The sequence below is a fragment of the Seriola lalandi genome, unplaced genomic scaffold, assembly GCF_002814215.2.
Source record: "Seriola lalandi dorsalis isolate HSWRI2012SDOR001 ecotype SW California unplaced genomic scaffold, Sedor1 jcf7180002054585, whole genome shotgun sequence".
Lineage (NCBI taxonomy): Eukaryota > Metazoa > Chordata > Actinopteri > Carangiformes > Carangidae > Seriola > Seriola lalandi.
Window position 1 is genome coordinate 186,064 of NW_019525138.1, and position 22,803 is coordinate 208,866.

The 22,803-nt window shown below is 39.3% G+C and overlaps 1 protein-coding gene across 1 annotated transcript in view; it reads right to left on the reverse strand.

Annotated features, from left to right (window-relative positions):
* LOC111664343 (rho GTPase-activating protein 23-like) overlaps positions 1-21,961 on the reverse strand; it is a 54,409-nt gene extending 32,448 nt beyond the window's left edge. Inside the window, exon 1 of the mRNA XM_087177259.1 lies at positions 21,774-21,961. Within this exon, the coding sequence (XP_087033385.1) occupies positions 21,774-21,827 (54 nt within the window). The 5' untranslated portion in view covers positions 21,828-21,961. The remainder of the gene's footprint in view (positions 1-21,773) is intronic.
* Positions 21,962-22,803: the final 842 nt, after the last annotated feature.

Sequence of the window (22,803 nt, forward strand, 5' to 3'; positions counted from 1 at the left end):
ATGGAGCAATGGCAACATCCAAAGGTAGTCCAGTACAAAAAAAGAACGAAGCTGCCAAATTGGATTGATAGTTTCACTTGTTTCAATTTTTGTTTTACTCAAGTATGATCCTTCATTCCACAATTTGGTGTCCTGGCCCACAACTTTACAGTTTTTTCTCATCAACCTCGTTTCCAGCCACAGTAAGAAGCTGAGGAACAAATAAACCCAATGCATACTACCTGCTCAGCAGAAAAAACAGAGCTAAAACAGAGGGAATATTGGGCTTTGATTCATCTGCTGGACACAAACACCACTCCACATGAATGATCTTGTTGATGGTTATGTTGCTCTGTGACTGCTAGATGTGGAAATAAGAAAAGGGTTAGGGTTAGTTCACCAGCAAGTTCACCATATCAACATCATGAGGTGTCAGTGTTTTGTTTGCAACGTGTTTCTGCTGAAAAAAAGTGGCCACAGCATTAGTTATTGCAGGTTTAAATTAATTAGGCCATCAAAAACATGACTCCAAATGAAATCTAATGTTGCTCTGGGTGGGCAAGACTTTTATATAGACAACTGATGCTGACACAATATATCAAATGTGTGATATTCGGCTGGTTGTGGCATTCTGTCCCCAAAACAAAAAGGAATGCAGAAAGGCAACATTAATAACTTCAATATCATCAATTCTTGGCTTGCTGATTCTGAAAGACTTTCATTGGTCTGGCTTTGAAGACAGTGAGTTCAACAAACAGTGCCTAATGATGATCTAAAGCATGTTTCAGATTCCTTTTGAGCTTTACAAAAATGTCTTTGGGAAAATGTTGACTTTAGAAAAGTAATCATGTATTGGCAGTTACAGCACAATACTACCATCCACCCTCTTACCCAGGACAATCGATGGCGCTGTATGACCCTCTTGGAGCTCCGTCTTCTTGGTGATGCAATGAATGTCCGCCGGGGTGAGGCGCGAGGTGAAATATTCCTTAACACTGCCAGCCAGATACAGCGAGGTTCGGCATCACTGCAGTCCACCCCGACAGAACACTGAAATTGCCACTTGTGGCCTGATGGAGCTGGTGCAACACCCGACACCCTCAGCATACCTCCATATTAGTACCCACATGTACTGACTGTGCAATGAACATGAACTAACACACACCAGGGGTCACAAGACTTTGGACACCACAACTGATAAATCCAGTCACTTTTGCACGATCTGCTTGATGCACCATAGCCAGAAGTGGTATCTGAGGAGAAGTCAATTTTCCATTGACTTACAGTAAGGTCAACTTCTCAAGTGTCTCACACTCAGACTACGGATTCAAAACACCTTCAGTGTATGAAGTGGTAATCCTTGAGTTGGATTTAACCAGAGCTTCATCATTCGTGTATATCTTCCACTCGGCAACTGACTGGTTGTGTTTTGTAGTGTCAAAGATAGACAGCCAAGCCATGAAGATCCTGCCAATAGCCAAGAAAAGCATCCAATTTCGGATTTGATTAAATTTAATCTGTCTTTATTTTGTCCAGTTTTCTAACATGTTGTCTCAAGATAGTCCTCATTTCTTTTTACCAATCTGAGTGTGACTTCAACAAATCTTGACTTCTTCTTGCATTTTCTCACCTTTCATTTAGTCCAATTCACAGTTCTAGATGAGATCTTCGGCTTTGGTAGCATCCTTGTGTTGAGAAACAGCATTGGTCCCAGTGAGAAACTGTGACAACATTAGTTGACAGCTCTCTCTAATTTCAACTAGTTCTCTTCATATTTTTCAAAACAGAATTGTCTCCATGTCAGAAAAATCACACTCATTTCACTGCAGTAGTGGTTTGCTGGTGCCATGCAATTTGGCTTAAATTTAGGGCTTGTCTCTGGACTTTGGAAACAAACCCATCGCAGACCAGATGAATTCTGTCCCTGGACCAGTTGAGCTGAGAAGGCAGTTTGTAGTCAGTTTGTTGGAATTGGAAACAATCCCGTGCTGCTGCTGCTGATCCTGTGCGCCCCCCTCATACTGCCACTATAGTGAAGAATTGGCTGTGGCCAGCTATCTATATTGCTGTCTAAGTACAGTCTTCGCTGTTCTGAACACTGTCATGAAGCTCTCTCCTTTCAGTCTCTCTCTCTCAATAGTTTCTGTTTGCTGACATCCCCGCACTCTCTCTCTCTTTTTCTCTCTCACACTCACATGCCTCTCCTCCTTTAGCTACACAATCCAGCCCATTGGTAGAGCAGAGAGCAATGTTACTCTCTCTCTCCCCCTGTTCTGGGTCTCCCTGTCTCCTCCATTTAGACTCACAAGTCTGTGCCTGATGCTGATGTACTACAAACTATGGGGGCAAAGTGACTATTTGATTATTAACTAATTTGTAGAACAACAGAAGAGTAATCAACAAAAACTGGTCAAGCAAGCAAACATTCATTGGTTCCAGTTTCTGAAATCTGACCATCTGCTGATTTTCTGTTTAATATTAGTGTAAAGCGAAATCTTCAATTGGACACAACAAGCAATTTGAAGATATCTTATGTTCTGCAAACTTATGATGAGCATTTTACTTTTTTCTCTGTCCACACTCAACATGCTTGTTGATCAGGACCAATGTATGTTCAAATATGGTGCCTTAAATAAATACTGTAGCCAGAAGCTGGTGCTGTGCTGTCCAACAGCCTTCCATTAGACAGGTAATGCTTATTTACCAGCAAGGTGACACCTTATCAGTAAGATTTTACTTGAGCTTTTCATCCAGTTCTGTTGTATTGATGTGAATTGTATTTTTTTTTTTTTGCACTATTGTCGTTTTAGTTTAAGATTCTGTTGTTTATTTTTTTGTTACATGAATAAACCAAATCAAACCTTTCATTCAAAGAGTGAGATGATAAGACTGGAATCAGTTCCATATCTTTGTATTAAATTTGTTGCTGGAATTAGGACAGGATTAGCCTATTTTAGCATAAAGTGTACAACCAACCGGTAATTGATGTTTGAGGCCAACACTTGAATTGATGTTGGAAGGCTAAAACCTTTGATAAAAATATTATCTGGAGATAGTAATAACATTTTTACAAGGTTGTGTGATTTAACATTCTCGCTGATTTATATGACTGATAAAAAGAGAAAGCAGGGGCTTACCAGCTAGCCAAGCTCTCTCTCATTTTAATCTTAGAGCTAGTATCAGCAGCAGTTGAGTCATGTTGAGTCGAGTCTACATAACCTGTAGACTACAGGGTTGTAGTACTGAACAGTCTCAGCAGCGAGTGCATCCAGCTATAGTAAACCCAGAGGGGTAAATGGTCAATTATGTGGTTAATTAATGCACTGATAAATGGTGTTACTAATTCACTTGATTACTGTTTGACAAAGTTTGCTTTAAGTTGCTTTCATTTACAACATGGCTGACAGTTAGTTTGGTAACAGAAAGAAGGTTTCGTTAATGTCAGATTTGGAGTGCAAGCCTGTAGCTGTTTCCTGAAGCCAGTATACAGTATACCTGTGTAAACTCATTTTACAGTATATCAAACTCACAGGCATACCATAGAAAGTATTCACTCAATTATTTCCAGCACACACCTGTCTGCCCACACTGTGCCTATACAGTGTATAGCCTACATGCGCCACCTACTTTACCTTATAGGCTCATGTTTCTATGTCTTTGTTCATCACTTGTGATATGAAAATATCAGATTTCCATAAAGTCAGAGAAAGTCTGCTTCCTGGTCATAGCAATTGTAAAATTTTAGCAGATCAGTGTCTGTCTTGCCAACTTTTAGGTGGCAGTCTTTATAAGTGTTGGATGACTTGGACAGAGCCAGGATAGCAGTTTTGCCATACTGCCATTCTTTAGCTGTTTAGTGCACTACTTTTGCTCTGTGCCATTTTAGTAGTAAGTATCCAAATTCTCAGTTTGAAATCCATACACCATATAGTGCCATCAAAATATTACACACTATGTACATTACTTTTTGCTTGATAGATGCAAAATTTACAGTTGTGCAACATTTCATCCGTCAAAATTCCTTACTTACGACTTGGTGTCAGGTGGGAACAAAGAATGAGAGAGACATAAGTATTTTTGCTAAGTAAAACTAACTGCATCCTGGAACAGTCTCTGTACTAAACACACAGACATGATATCCATCTTTTCATCTCACCTTCAAAAAGAAAGCAACTAAGCATATTTCACAAACTGGTAAGGTGTTCCATTAACCAATAATGTAAGTAAGTAGCAGTCCTCTGTGTATAAAGTAGGTATTAGACAAAATTATGAACGAATGTAAATCAGTGTGTGTGTGTACGTCTATGTGTATGTCCTGTTCTAGATAAATGTAAAATAAGCAAGTGTGTGAGATATGTGATATATGTGCAAAAATAATATTATCAAACTATAATCAAGCATAGATGTTTGTGCTTCTTGAAAAAATGTGAATGCCAGACTGTGTGTGTGTGTGTGTGTGTTTGTGTGTATGTGTGTGCACGTGTCCGTCCTCCTTGAACCCTCCATCACAGCCCTAGCGGCTCTAGCAGTGCTGTCAGCCCCACATTCCTGTTTCCACTGACACCTGAGGGCAGCTACAATGAGACAGTGAGAGAAAGGGAGAATGACGATAAAGAGGGAGAAGTGGGATGTAGAGACACTAAAAGAGGCTGACGTCCATGCAAACATCATCCAGCAGCCTCTGCATCTCTCATCTCTTGTCATCTTGTGATCTTCACTTTCCTTTTCTCTTCTTTCCTAACCCCTTTTCTTCGCTACTTGTTTCTTTTACATTGGTCACTGTCCCTTTCCCTAATTGTAAAACATTATTCTGGCATTAGTGTGCATGACTCTTCGTCTGACAAGTTTGGTTTGGGAAAAAGCACTGTGACCAATTTGTGTACTATGTTTCCTTGACTGTGAGGACTTGAGGCAGAACAAAAATAACAATGTGTTGCATGAGTCAGAGGAGAATATGCATCTATTCTGTCCTGATTCTTCATACCTCTAGTATGAAGGCAACAAACCACATGATGCCTTTGAGGAGGGATGCTTCAGGGCTATGAAAGCACCTACCAGAGCATAAAAACACATTTAATCAAATGCAGTTAACAGATCTATCTATTCATCAACTGATCTAGGGAGAATGAACTATGTATATTCAGACTTTGCCTAAATAAAATGCTGAATGCCATGGCCAGAGAAAGAGCTGAAGCAAAATACTGGCTAAATCCAGTGGCTGCAGCTACAGACAAAATAACAGCAGAGCAAAGTTTGAAAAAAAAAAAAAAACGTCTTAAACAGACTAAGGTATTCATGTGCTTTTTTGCTTTCATTGGAAGGCTAAAGACTTTGATAAAAAATATTATCTGGTGATAGTAATAACATTTTTACAAATATTCCACACTATGTACATCACTAAGTTGTAAATTGGTAAGGTAGGTTTGTCTCCCTTTTATAAATAAAACCCACTTCAGTTACATAAGTTGTAAACTTATAAATGTACTGCAGTTGGGGTCAGAAGAAGAAGAGCAAAGCAGAGAGTAAGGTAAATAAAGAGCTGTCAGCCAGAATCTTAGTCTAAAAGAGACCAGACCCAGACAGAAAGGGGGGGGGCAGAGAGGGAGGAAATACCCAACGAGACAGCAAGTGAGATGAAAAGAACACTGAGAAATAATCTCTGTAGGACAAAGAGTCAAGACTTGATCATGTCACTAAAGCACAGTTAAGTGTAAACAGCTAAATGTTATAAAAACACCATCAAAGGTGAAAGTGAACAGACAGAAACAGAGAGAGAGACATGAAGTAACTCAGCTGGCAGAAGAATCACACCTGTAAATTTGAGCACTTCCGGTTTTAATTAAGGTAATTCACATCTTGACTGGGTATCGACACAATTTTTACATGTCTTTTTGAGCTTAGAATCAGCACCTAAATGTATTCACTTCTTTTGTTTGTAGTCATTATGTGCAAAAATCTTGCTTTTGATCTATTTTTGGAACTAGTTCTATTTGGATATGAGAGGGACTTACGATAAAATCATCAAAGAAACAGATCCTCTAATACCTTAGGTGCACCACGTCAAGTGACGAGTCAAGTGACGAGTTAAACTGTTACAGCAAGTGAACTGTGTTAGAAATAGTTATCATGAACATAAATTCCTGCATATTTTAGGTGTCTTATTGTGTATAGTTGTATATGTTTTACTTTTTTTTTTTTAATTAAATTTGGAACAGTGTCAGTTATGTTCTAAGTGTTTCAGATCTATAAGCGTGAGGACTTGAAGTGCAACACATGAAGAGGTTTTGTGTTTCTATATAGTAGCTAAGTAATAATTATCATCATGGATGATCTTCCAAGATTAATAAAAAGTCTGTGAAGCCTTCAATGATTTTCAACCCTCTTTCCACATGTTTATTTATGCTTTCCTGTACACAAACTTCATTTAAAGAGCAACTGAATAGCAGCTGAAAGGTTTTCTCTTATTTCTTGTGACCAAAATACATTCTGAGCTGCTATTTTTCAGTGTGTGTTCCCTGGTGGACAAACTCTGTGATGGAGTAACTGTTTCTAAATGACCTTAAACATGACTTTGACATGTCTCTAATCACATTTCACAGTTACTTATTGGCTGACATATCCGCCAATATTGATAAATCTATGAGGAATTAATATCAGCCAGACATTTTAAAATGCCCTCTTGTGATGAGATGCTAACTTTTGTATGTGTTGACAAGCAATTGCCTTTTTACAGATCCTATGGAGTGATGTTTGTGTGCATCTAATGAATGCTAATATTCATTCATTTTAAAGTGTGTCTGTAGTTGCTAAATTTTCCAATGTCCAATTTCCAATTGTCACATTTAATGATGTTTACAGCTCACATGAATCTACACTGACAACAGCTTCTAGGAAAGAATGACAGAAAGAGAGAGCGATAGAGAAGAGACAAAGAGAGACAGGATGAATAGAAGGATAAAAAAAGGACCAACACAGCTGCAGAGGATGCTGAATAGACATAGGAGCCTCTCAACAATGGGACAGAACAGTGATCCAAGCACACAGTAACACACGCATGCTCTAACCAATGCACCTTTTTGACTTTTTTGTATAATCATAATATTCCTTTTCAAATCACATTTTTCTTTGATATCCAGGGGATATGTCAGGGGGATTCATGTTGTATGATATTTTCATAACAAATGTTTCTAGTTCAGACAGCAGGATGCATACAGTACATTCTCCCACTCTGTGTGGTTCTGAAGAAAATGGCTCAAATGTAAAAGTATGGAAAAGGCCAATTCAGTTGTTCATCCATACCTTCAATGTTTTACCATATTTTACTCAGGAATTCAGATTTTCCATTTTCTATTGTGTCATTTTTCAGGCCCGGCTGCAAAGAGTTTAGTTTCTTAACGACAAAATCTGATAAATAACTTTTAACATAACAAATAACACAGATGCACACACACACACACACACACATAGAGCTGAGCCACAGAGAAGAGAGGAGACATGAATGAGTTTCACTGCTTCCACGTAACAGCCACACCGGGGCAGCACTGCTTTACAAAATGAGTTCCTATCACACATTGAATCAATGTCACTGCTTTCATTCTACATTTGAATTTATGGTCATTTTCAATTCCTTGATCACCAAATCACCACAAATAAAGGCATCAAAGATCATTGACGTAAAGGCCTAACAATATTCTTATATAATCTTAAATTCAAAGAGACAGTCAGTGCATACATTTTATCCTGCAGAAGTGCTGTTGAGTATGATGCTCATCTCTATGACATCTGATAAGAATGATGGCTCATACATGACCGTAAGTGAAAACTACATACAGGCTCTGACCGAAATATGTTAACATGAGGAGATCAGAGCTATTAATGAGTATAATAAGGAGGACACAGGCGCTCGGGAAAGCTCACTAACTGACCTATTTTTAGTCAACTGTGAAAATTGTTCTGAGCTAAAAATAACTACAAATTCATTTTATGCATCTTTGATCGTTTTCATTTGAGACATACCTGCTGTCACGAGGCTGGTCTGCCATCCAATCACTAATACATAAATACAGTATATGATTTCCAACATCTATTCAACCTTTCACTTAATACTTGACAACACTGACAGCAGGTGATCAAGTGGCTTCATGAGATCCTGCAACTAACAATTATTTTCATTATCATTTTCTCAGTTAATTGATTAGTTGTTTGGTCTACATGAAAACAGCTAAAATGCCTATCACAGTTTCCCAGACCCCAAGATGACATCTTTCAAACGTTTTCTTCTGTCATATCAACAGAGCAAAACCTGAATATATTTAGTTTGCAGAGATAAAAAGCAGAGAAAAAAGGAAATACTCAGGAGGAGTGTGAACAAGCAAATATTGGGCACTTTTTCTTAATTAATTGATTGGAGTGCTTATTGATTTGCTTAAGTTTGCTTATGGATTAATCAAGTAATTGTGCCAGCTCTAGATTCAATAAGCATATTCAATACAATATTGCACTTCAATAGAACGCGAACACTTAAAAAAGCGTAAAAGTAATGTAAAAGCTTTATGACTGATCCTCAGCCAGATCAACTTGGCCCTCAGCAGACACTGTATCTTTACGGTTCACCAGCACTGAACCCGGACCAGCCGGGGTAGATGTATAAGACCATTGTTTCCTGTTAGACAGTGGCTCTGTGCATCTGAAAAGGCAATGGGACAGTTTGGGTATTTGTGTTTCAAAGAACACAGTACTATCAGAAAGGAAGGAAATAACAGCAGAGGATACCACACTGACAGACACACTGATAACAAGGGCTCAGTAGAACCGCTGTTCTACCAGACACTGCTCTGAGGTACAACAATATTTCTGTCCAAAAAAGCCTACAAAATAGCATGTAGATCACAAGACACTTAATGCTTCCATTTAAATTCAGCATTAATACTAATTACATATACACAAGACAAACACTTCATCCCACCTTTAAGTCAACCTTTAAGTATGGCTGATTGGAACGAGAAACACTTGTGTTAGGACAACACTGTGTATGACTTTCTCTTTTTTGAGCCCAAACCTTACACAATTGGATTTAAGCTTGGCAGATTCAAAAATCTATATTTTAGACCAAGTGGATGAATAATGCTTTTGTTACTTTTGTTGGTTAAGGTGTGTTATGCTTGCAGTGGCCAATGTAGCCTGCAGTCTGCAGCATTGATGAGGAGGGTTAGAGAGGTCTGGAAAGATAATTTCTTTCTCTTCCGACCCGACCAACACATCAAAACACGCTGATGAGGAGAACCTATGGAGTTAACAACAGGGACAACAGTTGAGTTCCCCTGGTCCTGCGTTATCAACACAAGTTATTATGTTTGCTTAAAACAACTGTACAACAAACTGATGGTGGAATAACCGTTACAAAGAGTTATCGCATTCAAAATCTACATTATTACATCAGTGAATCAGCAAGGAGCATGGACACGTAAAGTAATGCATCGCGACATAAAAATTACTACAGTGTAAGAGCAGTTGTTCTTCTGTTAGAGAATATCTGTGATAGTGGATTCAACAGACCATGGCATGAAACCTGCCACATTTTAGATAAATGGTTTTGATTGGGCGGCTGGTTTGTGGACATATGGAAATCTGTCCTACAGACGGAATGATCAGATCACTTCACTTTCCTTGTTTTGAATCTGGTTAGATGCATTAGTTGTTCTGCCTTCCACTGACCTGGAAAGCTGACAAGCGCTCAGTCTATTTTAGTGTTTTGCTCAGAAACATGTAGGAATGATGAAATCAGTTAGAGGCTGATAGAGCTCTTGTCTTTGATGTTGTCCATCACTTCAGCATGATTTGGATTCAGCAGAGGCACTGTATTTCCAGGGATTATAGCAAGGAAAATTTCTGTGCCTGAAATATGTTCGAGAGTTATGAGAAAGAATGGAGGGAAGGGGGGGTTAGGGCTATGGTTAGGGTTTAATAAATTTAGTTTCTATTCTTCACCAAAAGACATTAGCTTACCTAGGCTACTGTTATCAGTTCAAAACAAACAAAATATACACGCATAAACAAAAACAAATGGAAAATATTAGAGATATTTTGGTGGTATAAGATGATCAGTGTTTTGCAGTTATTAAGTAGGTTTGCTAACAGTATCCTTTCCTACTTTTACACTAGTGAAAGAGAATTATTATGTTACAGGTGTAGACTACCACCCTGAGTAAATTCCAATTTTCAGTTTCTCTGGAATTTTTGGCTGGACCACAACTATGGAGCCAGCCCTGTAATTAACTGACTGACTGACTGATCGTAATTCCACCACTAGTCAGCCAGTGACTCAGTTGGAGTTTTCCCATTGGCCGTTGCTCTTTCAAAATTAATTGGTGCAAACAGTTTCTGTTAGGGGGGTGTTTACAGATCAGTGTTGCCAACTCAGTGCATGTGTTGCTAGATTCCTTTTCAAACAAGAGTGGGTATAAACCTGGTGCATGGCTGGAACATGTATGGGTGCTGCTGGAGAATGCTTCCAATACACTCAAACACTAGAGGGCTTTTAAATTGAAATGATTACGGGAAGTGTTGAGTTTGTATTAACACATAATGCAGTAACTTTAACAACAAACAGGAGCAAATGAAAGCAGGGCTTTGTATGGAAAAATTGTAAAATACTGTAAAAATCACTAATTGTATATGCCAAACAAGAGCTAGCTCAAAGTTCACTTCACACAGGTTCAAATGAACTAGTTCACTTCACAGTTCACAATTTTGAATTTGAACTAAGTTCACTGGCATATTAACTAGTTTATGTTAATTTTTTATGTTTTTTTTTATTCTTTTTCAGTAGAACCTTCCTACCCATCCTTCCAACAAGTCTTCCACCCAGAGTCAAATCACTGCCACTCCTCAAACTATAAGAATTACTGTATAGAGTTGCAGACAGAAATTACTTTTAAAATATAAAAAAACCAATGTGAGTATATGTTTTACTAATTTGAATCTGGAGAAGGAACTTTGCGGCTGTTGGTTTATGGTTCTTTTCTTAAGGATTTCTCATCATCATCATTCACTCATACATATTTCTAAAGACTGGTCGGATGCTTCAACTCTCTGTGTTGTTTCAGATTCTTTATTGATGTCTGTTTATTCAGACCCGGCGGTGAGATTTTGACCTAGTTGTCTTGGTATGTATACGTTTTGTGTTATGTATGTTTTTCAAATGCCAATCTATGGAGTTTCTGTCTCATTTCTGAGCCTGCATACTTCTCTAGTAGCTAATAATCCTACTAGCAATCAGATGTGAGACAGAAATTACATACTCTAATTCTGTGATGTGGCACACTGCAACAGTATATCAAGTTGAGTGAGCATGCAGGTAAACTTGAACCCATATACAGCAGGGATGTCAAGACAGGAAGAAAAAGACAACCATCAAGTCTCTATCCAAACACACTGCAAATTTCAACTGAATTTACAGAAAGTGTGCAATATAAAACATGAGTTGAGCCTTGTTTCCCTCTGCTTCCGCACACATAGCACACATGACCCCAAACATGACACAATCGTCCTATTACAAATTTTCTGTCTCCAAGCCAGAGCTGACAAGTACTTTGGCATCAACCAACCATGAAGCATAGGAGGAGGAGGAGGAGGATCAAGGTCAATGGCTTCCCAGTTCATAGAATATGAATAATAACAATAACTAGAAAATTCCTGGAGAAATTTTGAATGTGCCTGCTGCTTGGTGTGTGTACTTCACTCCTCACGTTTCAATCTGTACAAAGGACGTTACTTTCAGTTTCAATCATGTCTTATCCTGACACTGACATCAGTCACTGCAGGTGTCCCTCAAATAGCCATTTGAAAGAAATCAGCTCCTGAATTTGTATTGGAATTTGAATGGGAGAGGTGGAGGGTACTTCCAATGCTTTGAGGCTCATGTTCAAATTCTGTAAGTGTCTGTGCTAAAGTAGACACATTGTATTAATGAGTTTAATTAGCCAATCAGAATCAGCTTCACCCATTTCTGCCCAGTAACACCTCCTCCTGAATTGTATTGCAGTCAATGGGAGAGGTGGAGGGTACTCCCATCACTTCCTCAAAAACTGTAAAAGATATCAGAATGAGACCAAAACTGGGTGATACAGGCAAAAAAAAAAAAATCTCTAAATTTTTTATATAAAAATTGTCAATGAAGGTTGGAAATTGTGGGATTTAATGAGCAGACAATGACAGGCACAAGACCTTCATGCACTACATATATGGCTTTAATGTTTCTAGAGCCAAAAATGTGGACATAAGAGCGAGTTACAGAAAAATGTCACTTCTGCATTTTTGGGGAAATGAGCTCCTGAATTTGTATTGCGGTTAATGGGAGAGGTGTAAGGGACTCCCATCATTTTGAGGCTCATGTTCAAATTCTGTCAGTCTCTGTGCTAAGATAGACACATTGTATGAAACATTTGTCTACTACCGAGGAAGACGTGATGTGTGAAGATTGAAATATGTGGCCGTGAGAACGAGTTAAACAGAATTTTTTCCAGAGGAGTTCTAGAGCTTCACCCACTCTAGCGATGATGTCATCCAAATTTTGTGCAATACACACCCATTATAAAGTCTGAAACAGCCTAAAAATGACACAAAACGTAAACTTCTGTGTAAACCGTAATAGTTGTCAATATACCGATTTAACCCAAAAGAGTCTCAAGTCTTGTTAACCATTTAACGTTTCAATCATTTTTCTACGTTGAAGTATGACACAGCAGTAGAGCTCCAAAGTTGGTTGTTTTGAAGACGTCTCCCCTCCCATTCTCTATGGGAATTATTTTTATCCCCATTTACGTCGCCATGGTTACTCAAATTGCTTAGAAAAGTCATAGCACACCATTCCCAATCACGTTTTTTGAATTTTTGAATGTGCCTGCTGCTTGGTGCATTTACTTCACTCCTCAGTTTAAATCTATACAAAGGACATTACTTTCAGTTTCAATCACGTCGTAGAGCCTTATCCTGACACTGATCTCAGTCACTACAGGTGTTCCTCAAATAGCCATTTGAAGCTGTCACAACTGTCAAAAATAATCTCACACTTTGTCCCCACAATCCTAGGAAGACATGTATAGACACATGTACATGCCCTTACTGAAGTTGATCTGCAATAAAGCTATACCACTACATCCCCACATAGCTTCTAAGATTGAATTTAATACCTCCCTACCTCTTACCTTTATAGGACTCTTATTTTAAAAGTGTCTGTGCTTCTCAGTTTGGCAGCATAAATTGCATAAGGTTTTGTACAATACAGCCAATAAGTTTTCTCTTACCATGTTAAGACTTTTATTTTGAAGGTATATCAAAATCGTGGAGATGGTGTTTTTGTGTTTCTGTCAACATATGTGTGTGTGTATGTGTGTGTTTGTGTGTGTTTGTGTGTGTGTGTGTGTGTGTGTATTTTTGAGTGTAGCGGTAGAGCTGCCCAACAGAACCTCCAGTAAGTTCTCTTACCTGGTTGACACTAATTTTGAAGGTGAATATCAAAAAAGTAAGATGTTGTTTGTGTGTGTCTGTCAATTTGTGTGTGTATTGTTTTGTGTGTAGCAGATCTGTCTACTATAGAACCTCCAAAAAGCTTGAGTTACCAGGTTGAGACATTTATAAAGTCAATATCCATATGGTGGTGATGGTGTTTGTGTGTCTTTCAATGTATTTGTGTGTGTGGTAATGGAAACTCCGTAAGCTTAACCATCAAACAGCCCTTTGAAGTTATCAGGACCTACCAAAATGACATCAGAATAATGGTTTTTAACCAAAATTGTATATATACAATTATAGAAAAACACGTACACACATGCAAAGAACCACACATCACACACACACACATAAATTTACAGAAACACACAAAAACCATCTCACGATTTGGATTAACCTTCTAAATAAAAGTTTCAATCAGGTAAGAGGGAATTATTTGCTCTGTTGTACAAAACCTTATGCAATTTATACTGTCAAACACAGAAGCACAGACATTGACACACATGCCATCTCCACGACATGGATACACTTTCAAAATAAGAGTCTCAGAACGTAAGAGGCAAGGTAGATAATAAAAGTTATTCTTAGAAGATCTTATAATGTATCTTCTATGTGGGCATATAGTCATAAACCTTTATTGCAGATCAACTTCTTTTAGTGCCCTAATCCTGCATGTTAGGAGTGTCAAAAATCATGGTTCGGTATGTTCCTCGGTTTTCAGGTCACGGTTCGATACATATTTGGTACAGCAGAAACAAGGAACAGAAAACATTAAACTGCTTTTTTTTCTTTTCAGTTTTTTTCTTTTTTTATTAAACACTGGTTTACTGACCAGACAATGTCTTTCAAAAATAAAAGCCTGTAATACTGCCAAAACCTAAAAAAAGTTATTTTCCAAAAGTAAATCAAAATAAACATTCTCTCAAATAAATAAAAATAGTAAAATAAATATCCATTAAGGTGCAGCATGTAGAAAATTAACTGTACTTAAACTGTACTGCTATTGTAATCAAATTAGCAGCTTTCAGCTTTACGTTAGGACTGCAACATAAATTCTCTCACAAATAAAAAATATATCAAATAAAATGCAGCATGTAGAAAAATACCTGTACTTGTAAGCTACTGTACTCAACATAAGGAGCTTTCTGCTTCGCTAGAACTGTGCAACATAAATATTCTCACATTAAGGTGTAACATGTAGAAAATCAACTGTTGAACTGTGCTTTACTATTAACATCAGCAGCGTTCAGCTTCCCTTTAGGACTGTCCAACAGTCTCAGCTTTTACTGACATTTATTGTATTTTTATGTTTTGATGGCATTGACAGTATTTCTAGCGTTGCCTGTTGTGACTGGAATTGTGCTTCCTGGCCTCTCCAACTTCCCTTATGACACCGCCTCCCTCAGTTGCTCTTCCAGATGGGAGCTTGTGTGCTGCTCATAAATGGGCCGAGTTTGAAGAACGTGACTTTCCATGTTCCAGTCAGATGTGATGTAGTGCGCCGTTACTGTCAGGTAACTCTCAGTAGCCCTAAATGTCCACCCATCCGTCATGAGAGCGACAGCAGATGCCTTGGATAAGTTGTGGACAACTGTAGTGTGTGTCTGTTTGTAAAGGGCTGGTATCACTTGCTGGCTGAAATGCAGACGAGAGGGAACTTCTTAATGGGGCTCGATTACTTTCAGTGTGTGTTTGAACCCTGTGTTCTCAACAACAGAGAACGGTCGCATATCCGCTGCTATAAAAACACGTATGGCGCTTGTTATTGCTTTGGCACAGTCTGAATTATTAGCAAGTGGCTGCTTAAATGCCATGGGGTTGCTGGGTTTGTACTGTACTTATTTTCTTCCTTGTCCCACTAATCTTAACTCAAGTGAAGCCATTTCAAATGAGTTAGCAAGTTCGAAGTGCTACCAGCTACTGTACATGCCTGATTAGGGTTGTCACCAGAACCGATACTTTGGTACCAATTCGATGCCATGTGGCAAAAAACGGGCAGTACTCGTTTTTTTGTGGTATCGAAGGTACTGAAATTACCGACACGTAACGAAATTGATAGTCACCCTCTTAGGAAGTAACGTAGGATTGACATCATTGAGGGTGCATCGTGTATATTGTCACGCCCGATCGCGCATCAGGTCTCATTGAGCTCTTGTGCGCAATATCCCATCATCATTATAGTTGACTGCGAAACAGAAGTGTTCCCACACAACAGACTGTTGAGGGAGGGTCGTCAAACTCCTTAAAAAGAGCCTGCTGCACTGACTGAGCTAATAACATCTGTCACGCGGTGAGGTCAAGTTGGGGTTTCGTCCTGTCTCCATGTCTTGTCATTTCCTGTTTTATTTTGAAAAGTAACTCTGCATCTGAGTCCTCTTTCTATTCCAGGCCTGACAAACATCCAATTTGCTAAAGTTGTCTCTCGGAATTTACGTACACAAATAAGTTCTGCATGTGCACTGGCTGCATGTGTTTGGTACACATGCAAACTGAACCAAAAGGCCTGTACTGAAAATTTTCGGTTCGGATAAATGTACCATTACACCCCTAGTACATGTGTGTATACATGTCTTGTGATGGTTGTGGGAAGTGAGGACAAATTGGGGTTTGAAACCATCAGCATGAGGTTATTTTGGCCAATTCAAGCTTCAAATTACTTTTTGAAGACACCTGCAGTGACTGAGGTCAGAGTTAGGATAAGTCTCTACAACATGACTGAAACTGAAAGTTAAGTCCTTTGTACAGATTGAAATGTGAGGAGTAAAGTACATGCACAAGGCAGCACCAAGCAGCAGGCACATTCAAAATTTCTCTCTGTGAATTTTTTTAGTATATGTCTTCAATGCTATTGCATTGCAGGCACATAATTAAACTGTGCATGGAAACACATTGCTCTTGGAGTCATGTACCCATATAGTGTCAATGAGAAAATAACTGCCCAATTTGAGCAGAGGATGGAAATTACATGCTCGACATAAACATGCCCACAAACTTAATGCTTTCAGAGAGACAGGACTGCCTGCCTCTATGTATCTATAGTTTTAATGCATCAGGAGACAGTAAATCTCTTTGGGAGGGGGTAGCAGGGCTCAGTGTGTACATGGTCTCAGCGGCACAGAGCAGCAGCTGGGTGCCCACATGGGGCCAGACCCCCCCCCCACAGAGATCCAGCTGGAGCATTCGCACTTGGTAGGGTGAAAGGGGGGCTACAGCAAATCACATACATAAATACTGCACCTGATGCCATCCAAGCATAGCCAGTCCTCTGTTCACTTTTTATGCTTTTATTCTGAAACTGAAAATTTCATCAATCTCACTGAATTTTCTCTGATGAACTTTCCCCTCTGTCACACACAAATCATTCCATTGCTGCTGTGTAATCACCAACACTCTTTCATTGACACATTCCTGAGCAGCCCACCTGTTGAAGAATGACCCAGTGTGTGCAAAATAACCCTGCCTCTCGCCCTCTCTCTGTCACACACACACACACACACACACACACACACACACACACACACACACACACACACTACACACACACACACACACACACACTACACACAGATTAACAGAGCTCCATTGTCACAAATTTCACAGCAAGTCTCAGTCTGTCTTTCCCCCAGCCCCCGGCGTACTACCACACACATACCCACCCTCCAACCATCCACACCATACAGTACTGGGCCAAGCCTCTCATTCCCCAAGTCTGAAGAAAAACACAATAATGTGTGTTCCCCATCTGCAGTGGGCTATCTGCTCCCTGTCACTCTTGACCAGCCCCTCAGCCTGACACACACACACACACACTGACACACACACACACACACACACACACACACACACACACACACACACACACACTCCCTCTGCCTAATGTGAGGGAGTCTGTGCTTGTTAGTACAGGAACACTTCATCAATGTAATTAGGGAAGTCACTTAGTGATATTGCTTTTGCAGATAGAGCACATTTCTTTACTGCTGATAGTACTCGCCTTCTTCCATTAGCGGATACAGAGAACCAATGCAATCCAACCACCCAATATCTGTACCTGCTCGTCCTGTGCAAGACTGCACAGCTGGAGCCTATCCCCGCATACAACACAGAAAATCCCAACTGCTTTACCACTAGGACTACAACTAACCATTTATTAGACATTAGTTTTTTAAGTGATGATTAATCATTTTGTTTGTTAGAAAATCTAGAAAAATCCATCTCATTTTCCCAGAGTCCTAGGCGATGTTATCAACATGTTATATTTTGTCTGGCCAACTGTCTAAAACACAAATCTATGCAGTTTACAGAGATACTGTAAATATGCTCTCCTTGGAGAAGATGGAACCAGAGAATGTTTGGCATTTTTTGCTGACAAATGACATATAAATTAATCAAAATAGTTGCTGGTTAATTTTCTGGTCATTAACTGATTATAAACCAATAATTTCAACTCTACATACAACTTTTTTTTTTCAAAGTATGATTGACACAGTATTTTACAGCATTTGTCATGGGGTCAAGATAGTTAATTTAGTTCATGGGATGTAGAGAGAAACAACCAGAGATCCAAGGATAGTGAAAAGACCATTTGTTGCTTTCACTTTAATTGCTAAGCTCACTGGACATTAGAAACTGGAGCCTGTATTTAGAATGAGATGTGATGTATGTATGTGATTCTATAACAGCCTGGGATTTCTACCAGCCAGAATGACCAGGAATAAAAATAACCCAGAGCACCCTCATCATGTGTAACCTAACAAAAATGCAGTGCTGATGGTGTCTGTCCACTACACCTGAGGCCAGGATAAGATAACACAAATTTAATCAGAACTCAAAAAACAAGCTCACTCTGTATTTCACTGCTGTATTTGCAGGAGAGAGAGAGGGACAAGCTCATCTAATGATGCTGACAAGTTGTTCAGTGTTGCACATGCACCCAAAGCTACAGCTCTAACAGTAAAATGTGTGAATGCTAACATAGAGATAAGATGAAATAAGGCTTTATTTGTGTTACAGCAGCACAGAGTAATTATTATTAAGTACTAATTGTATAAAATAAAGAAAAAATAAAATAAGAGATTAGAAAGCTATATACAACACATACATGAGAAAACTATACTATACTGTGGACTATACTGTATCAGTAAATTGTGCAAATATTTGTGCAAAAGAGGTCTAGTTTTGCTACTATGGCAGCCATGTTGTCTGACCTTCAAACATACAGTACATAATATTTTCCCAGTATGTCCATGTCAATTATACTTTTATATCCCAGTATGTGACTTAACCTAGCAATCACCAGCATCATCAGCCAACTGCATCAGCACTCACAGTTATAATGTACCAGTTATTTCCAGCAAACGGAATCATCTCATCTTCACTTTTCCATTAGCACTAGTATAAATCATGTGAGAGCGTTTTAAGAGTATTATAAGGCTAATCAGCTTCCATATATTATGAGCTTTGGTGCAGATGCTCACTACATCTTTACTGTCTCCATGGTTGCTGTTGGGTAAATTACCATGAACTAACACCCTCCTCTGAAGGGGTCTCTGGCATTTTCTGCAAGGATCAATCTGTACAGGCATTATTGCTACATGATTAGAACACCTGACAAAGATCTAAGGAAAGAAATGTGAAGGCAAAGAAATAGTCCTGAAGCATCTCAGGATTTATCACTCTGTGATGCCTTACAAGTCTTTACAGACCAAACAGGCCTTTCCTGAGCTCAGCTTTCTACCTGCTGACAGAGAGAGAAATGCCACTGTTTAGCTCATGTGATCACATGAAGTGAAACTCATTGCCCTGTACTGACTGAGCTGAGGGCAAAATCTGGAGCCTGGTACAATACATATAAGGCAAGAGGAGCCTGCTCGACTGAGTACACAGAATCTGATGGGGGTGGGGGGAATAGATACCCACACGTTTGGAAATAGTGGCAAGTTGGAAACCTATGCTAAAGATGTGAATTCATGAACAGTAGAGCTAATAGTTATGAACAATGTGATGAGGAAGTTGCTCATATTTGCATACCACTACTGAATGTGCTTTATTTTTACATCAGTGTAACCAGACAATTTCATTATTTCCCACATAATATTACAAAGGTTACACAGCACTTACATGCAACTTGTTTTCCTGATAAAACACTAGTTATCTTTTAAATAAATACCAGGAATGTAGAGATTCATTACTTAGTTATTGTGTTATTACTGTAGATCTGAAACAAATGCCTGTAAGTAAGTATGAGGTCTGTAAGCATTATTACTGACAGATTATTTCTCCTAGTTGCTCTCTTCATGTTTAAGAAACAACCAGTCCCTCTTCCACAAAAGTCACAACAGCAATCTATCAACATAGGATCTAGGAACATTTCACAACACATCCTATGACTGTGTGACGCAAATTTCATCATCTGCCCAAGTCCATGAGGGTCTGTGCGGAGCCAAAATTTGAAACCACACAGACCTTCCACACTACAAACACGCAAACTGTGCATGCACCAGAAAAATAGACTGGAACATTTGTTTCTTTCACTGTATGTATGTACAAATCATTAGTCCTGTTCTTGTTAAGTACTGGCACTGTCATGTTGTTTAGCCAAACACAACAAACAAAGGAGCTCTTCTTTTTGCTGTGAGGAGGTCACCATCATGTTTTCTAGTGTGAATGTGTGAAACAGGTCTGTGTATGCCGATTATAGTATGTAAAGTAACCTCATGCAAGTCCACAGGGTTTAAGTTTCGGGTAAGGTGCGTTCCTCTCCAGGCTAAGCTGGACGCAGGCAAAAAGAGGCTACAGCCTACACTTCTCCAACATCACCTCTCAACTGTATGGAGTCTTTTGTCTTAGATTTTCTCTCAGTGAAGTTTAAGTTACTGTAAATGTTCAACTCCACTGATTTGTCATTTCATCTAGCTACATATTTGTGCTCATGCTTTTTCATGTTTCTTGTACGTGGATGAGAAGCTCATGTCTGTTGAGTAAGAACTGTTTAGCCTTGCTTAGCATAGAGAGGAAGCAGGGAGAAACAGCTAGCCTGACACTGTCTGAATTTCAAAAACATATCTATCAACTAATTTTCTCTATTCAGGACTATATGGAAATGTCACAGATCAAAAATTGACTTCCACCACTGAGGGCGTGGTGTATGACCCATGATCCTGATGCTAACTGCGCCATGACACAGCCCCACAGTAATAAGCTGTGATCTGAGAGTATAACTCATATTGCTTGGAGCAACAAACAATGTGTGATGGTAGTGATCAAAGACAAGAAAAAATGTCTGAATCAAGATAAGTAACAATGTCATTAATATGAATTGTTGAGTTCTACCTCCATGCTGGTCGTGATTGTGCAATTTTCTGCACTGAGAGAAGACTAATGGCTACAATGTACCTTCTGTCTGTGCGTATGTGGGCTGCCATATGGAAATGCATGCATTCCAGCCCAATTTTGTATTGTCCTTCTGCCCACCCACCCATATCCCATCTCTGTAACTCATGGAGAAAATCATGGAGAAATTATTCAGTTATTTGCAGAATGCGGCATGTGATGTGCTGGTGAAAAAAGGGCTATGATTTTGTTTAATGTTGCGGTTGCATGTAGCACTGGCCTGCATCATCACTTGATGGATTAATATTATGGGGTAGAGGAGACTACACCTTGCACTTTTGATTCAAGTTGGGGAGTTTGAAAAATTGCATCAGACATGGAAAACTCTACAAGTGTGGAGTTTTTGTCTCTTCAGACTGTTTCCCTTCTTCGTGCACCTTGGTTTTAGCCTGCGTGAAGTTGTGCCAGAATTCCTGACGCTGCTAAAACAGGACAAGTGCATGAGATCATCTCCAAAAACACAGGCCCAATACACGTTGAGCGTGTTTCTGGAGACAAGTCATGCAGCTATGCCTGCAGTTAGGTTACTGACACACTGCTGACACTTCCCTGTGACCAAGTCGCATATACAGGTAAGACGGTTGAAGCAAAATTACAGTCAATTACAGTCCTACTAATGTGCAGTAAATGGGTCTGTAAAAGGCATCATGGAAACTGTCATATGCTACATCACCTAACACGTTTATCACAGGCTTACACACAATACATCTCGGCTGAATCACAAGTCACGTCTCCAAGTTACGCTTCTAACTAGAGTGGCAACCGAGAACAAAGTGCTGTTTACAAGAGGAAACGCAGAAGTGAGGTCGTACAAAAACACACATTAATGAAACATACTTTGAGTCATGACAGAGAAGACGAAAAACACTTCAGCATGTTCACTTTGGACTTACTTCAGTGTCTGATTGAGGTGGAATTCCAACAAGGCAAAAAGCAACTCCATTCATTGGGTTCTCTGCGTCTTTGTGTGTCAACCGACAGAAGAAATGGTTTAAAGCTGCTCTGCTGTCCGCATCATGCACACTTGTCTTTCCTCTCAAGTCCCTGGCGTTGGTAGCGGCTTCACTGCAGACCAGACACCGGACGGCCCTCCTCTCCCTCTCTCTAAAACAGCCCCGCTGCGAGCTGCGCCCATTTTTAGACACTATGCTACCGGAAATGTGGCAGGTTGGACTTCAAAGTAAAGGCGTAGAACAGTTTGCTTTTGGATCAAAAGAATTCAAGCACATATCAAACAGACATTTTCTCAAAATTAAAATGATCATTTTTAAAACCCAGGTAAACCAAAAAGTATGAATTATTACGCTGTTCAATATTGGCGGACCTTTGGATTCTATTCTATTCTATTGTGGAGTAACCTACATGTATATCTTACAGCGGGCTAATGAGCTGATTTGAGTAACTAAGGTTGAGACCTAACAACTGTGTATTTGCACAATTTAAGAATTGCAATTACAAGCATTTCTGGCCTAAAAGTTATGTGTAAGTAAAACTTTTATTTCGAAAGTTACGGGCGGCAGGGATATTTTTGTTGTCACGCGCTTGACAAGGGTCCAGATGGTGCAACATCAGCTGGGCGCGAGCTCGCGTACAATTACAACAAAAGGTGATGCCAAGTCTCCCAGAGAATGGGTGTGGCCACAGAGAGGATGTTTGTAATGGGAATGAGTTCAGTCAGTGTATGACAGTACTGTAGATTTGTACGTGTACTCAGTTACACATTGAAGTCCGACACACGTCACAACAATACAAAAAAATTTTCAGAACTAAATCACTTGTATTTCTACCACAGGTTGTTCAACATTTTGCTTCAGCTGTAATCAGCTTTATTTTATGTTTGCATGTTTGTGCTTTTCTCTGGGCTGCTGTGACCTCTGCAGGTCCTGATGACAAATTAGGCCACTGAGTAATATATACAGCTCC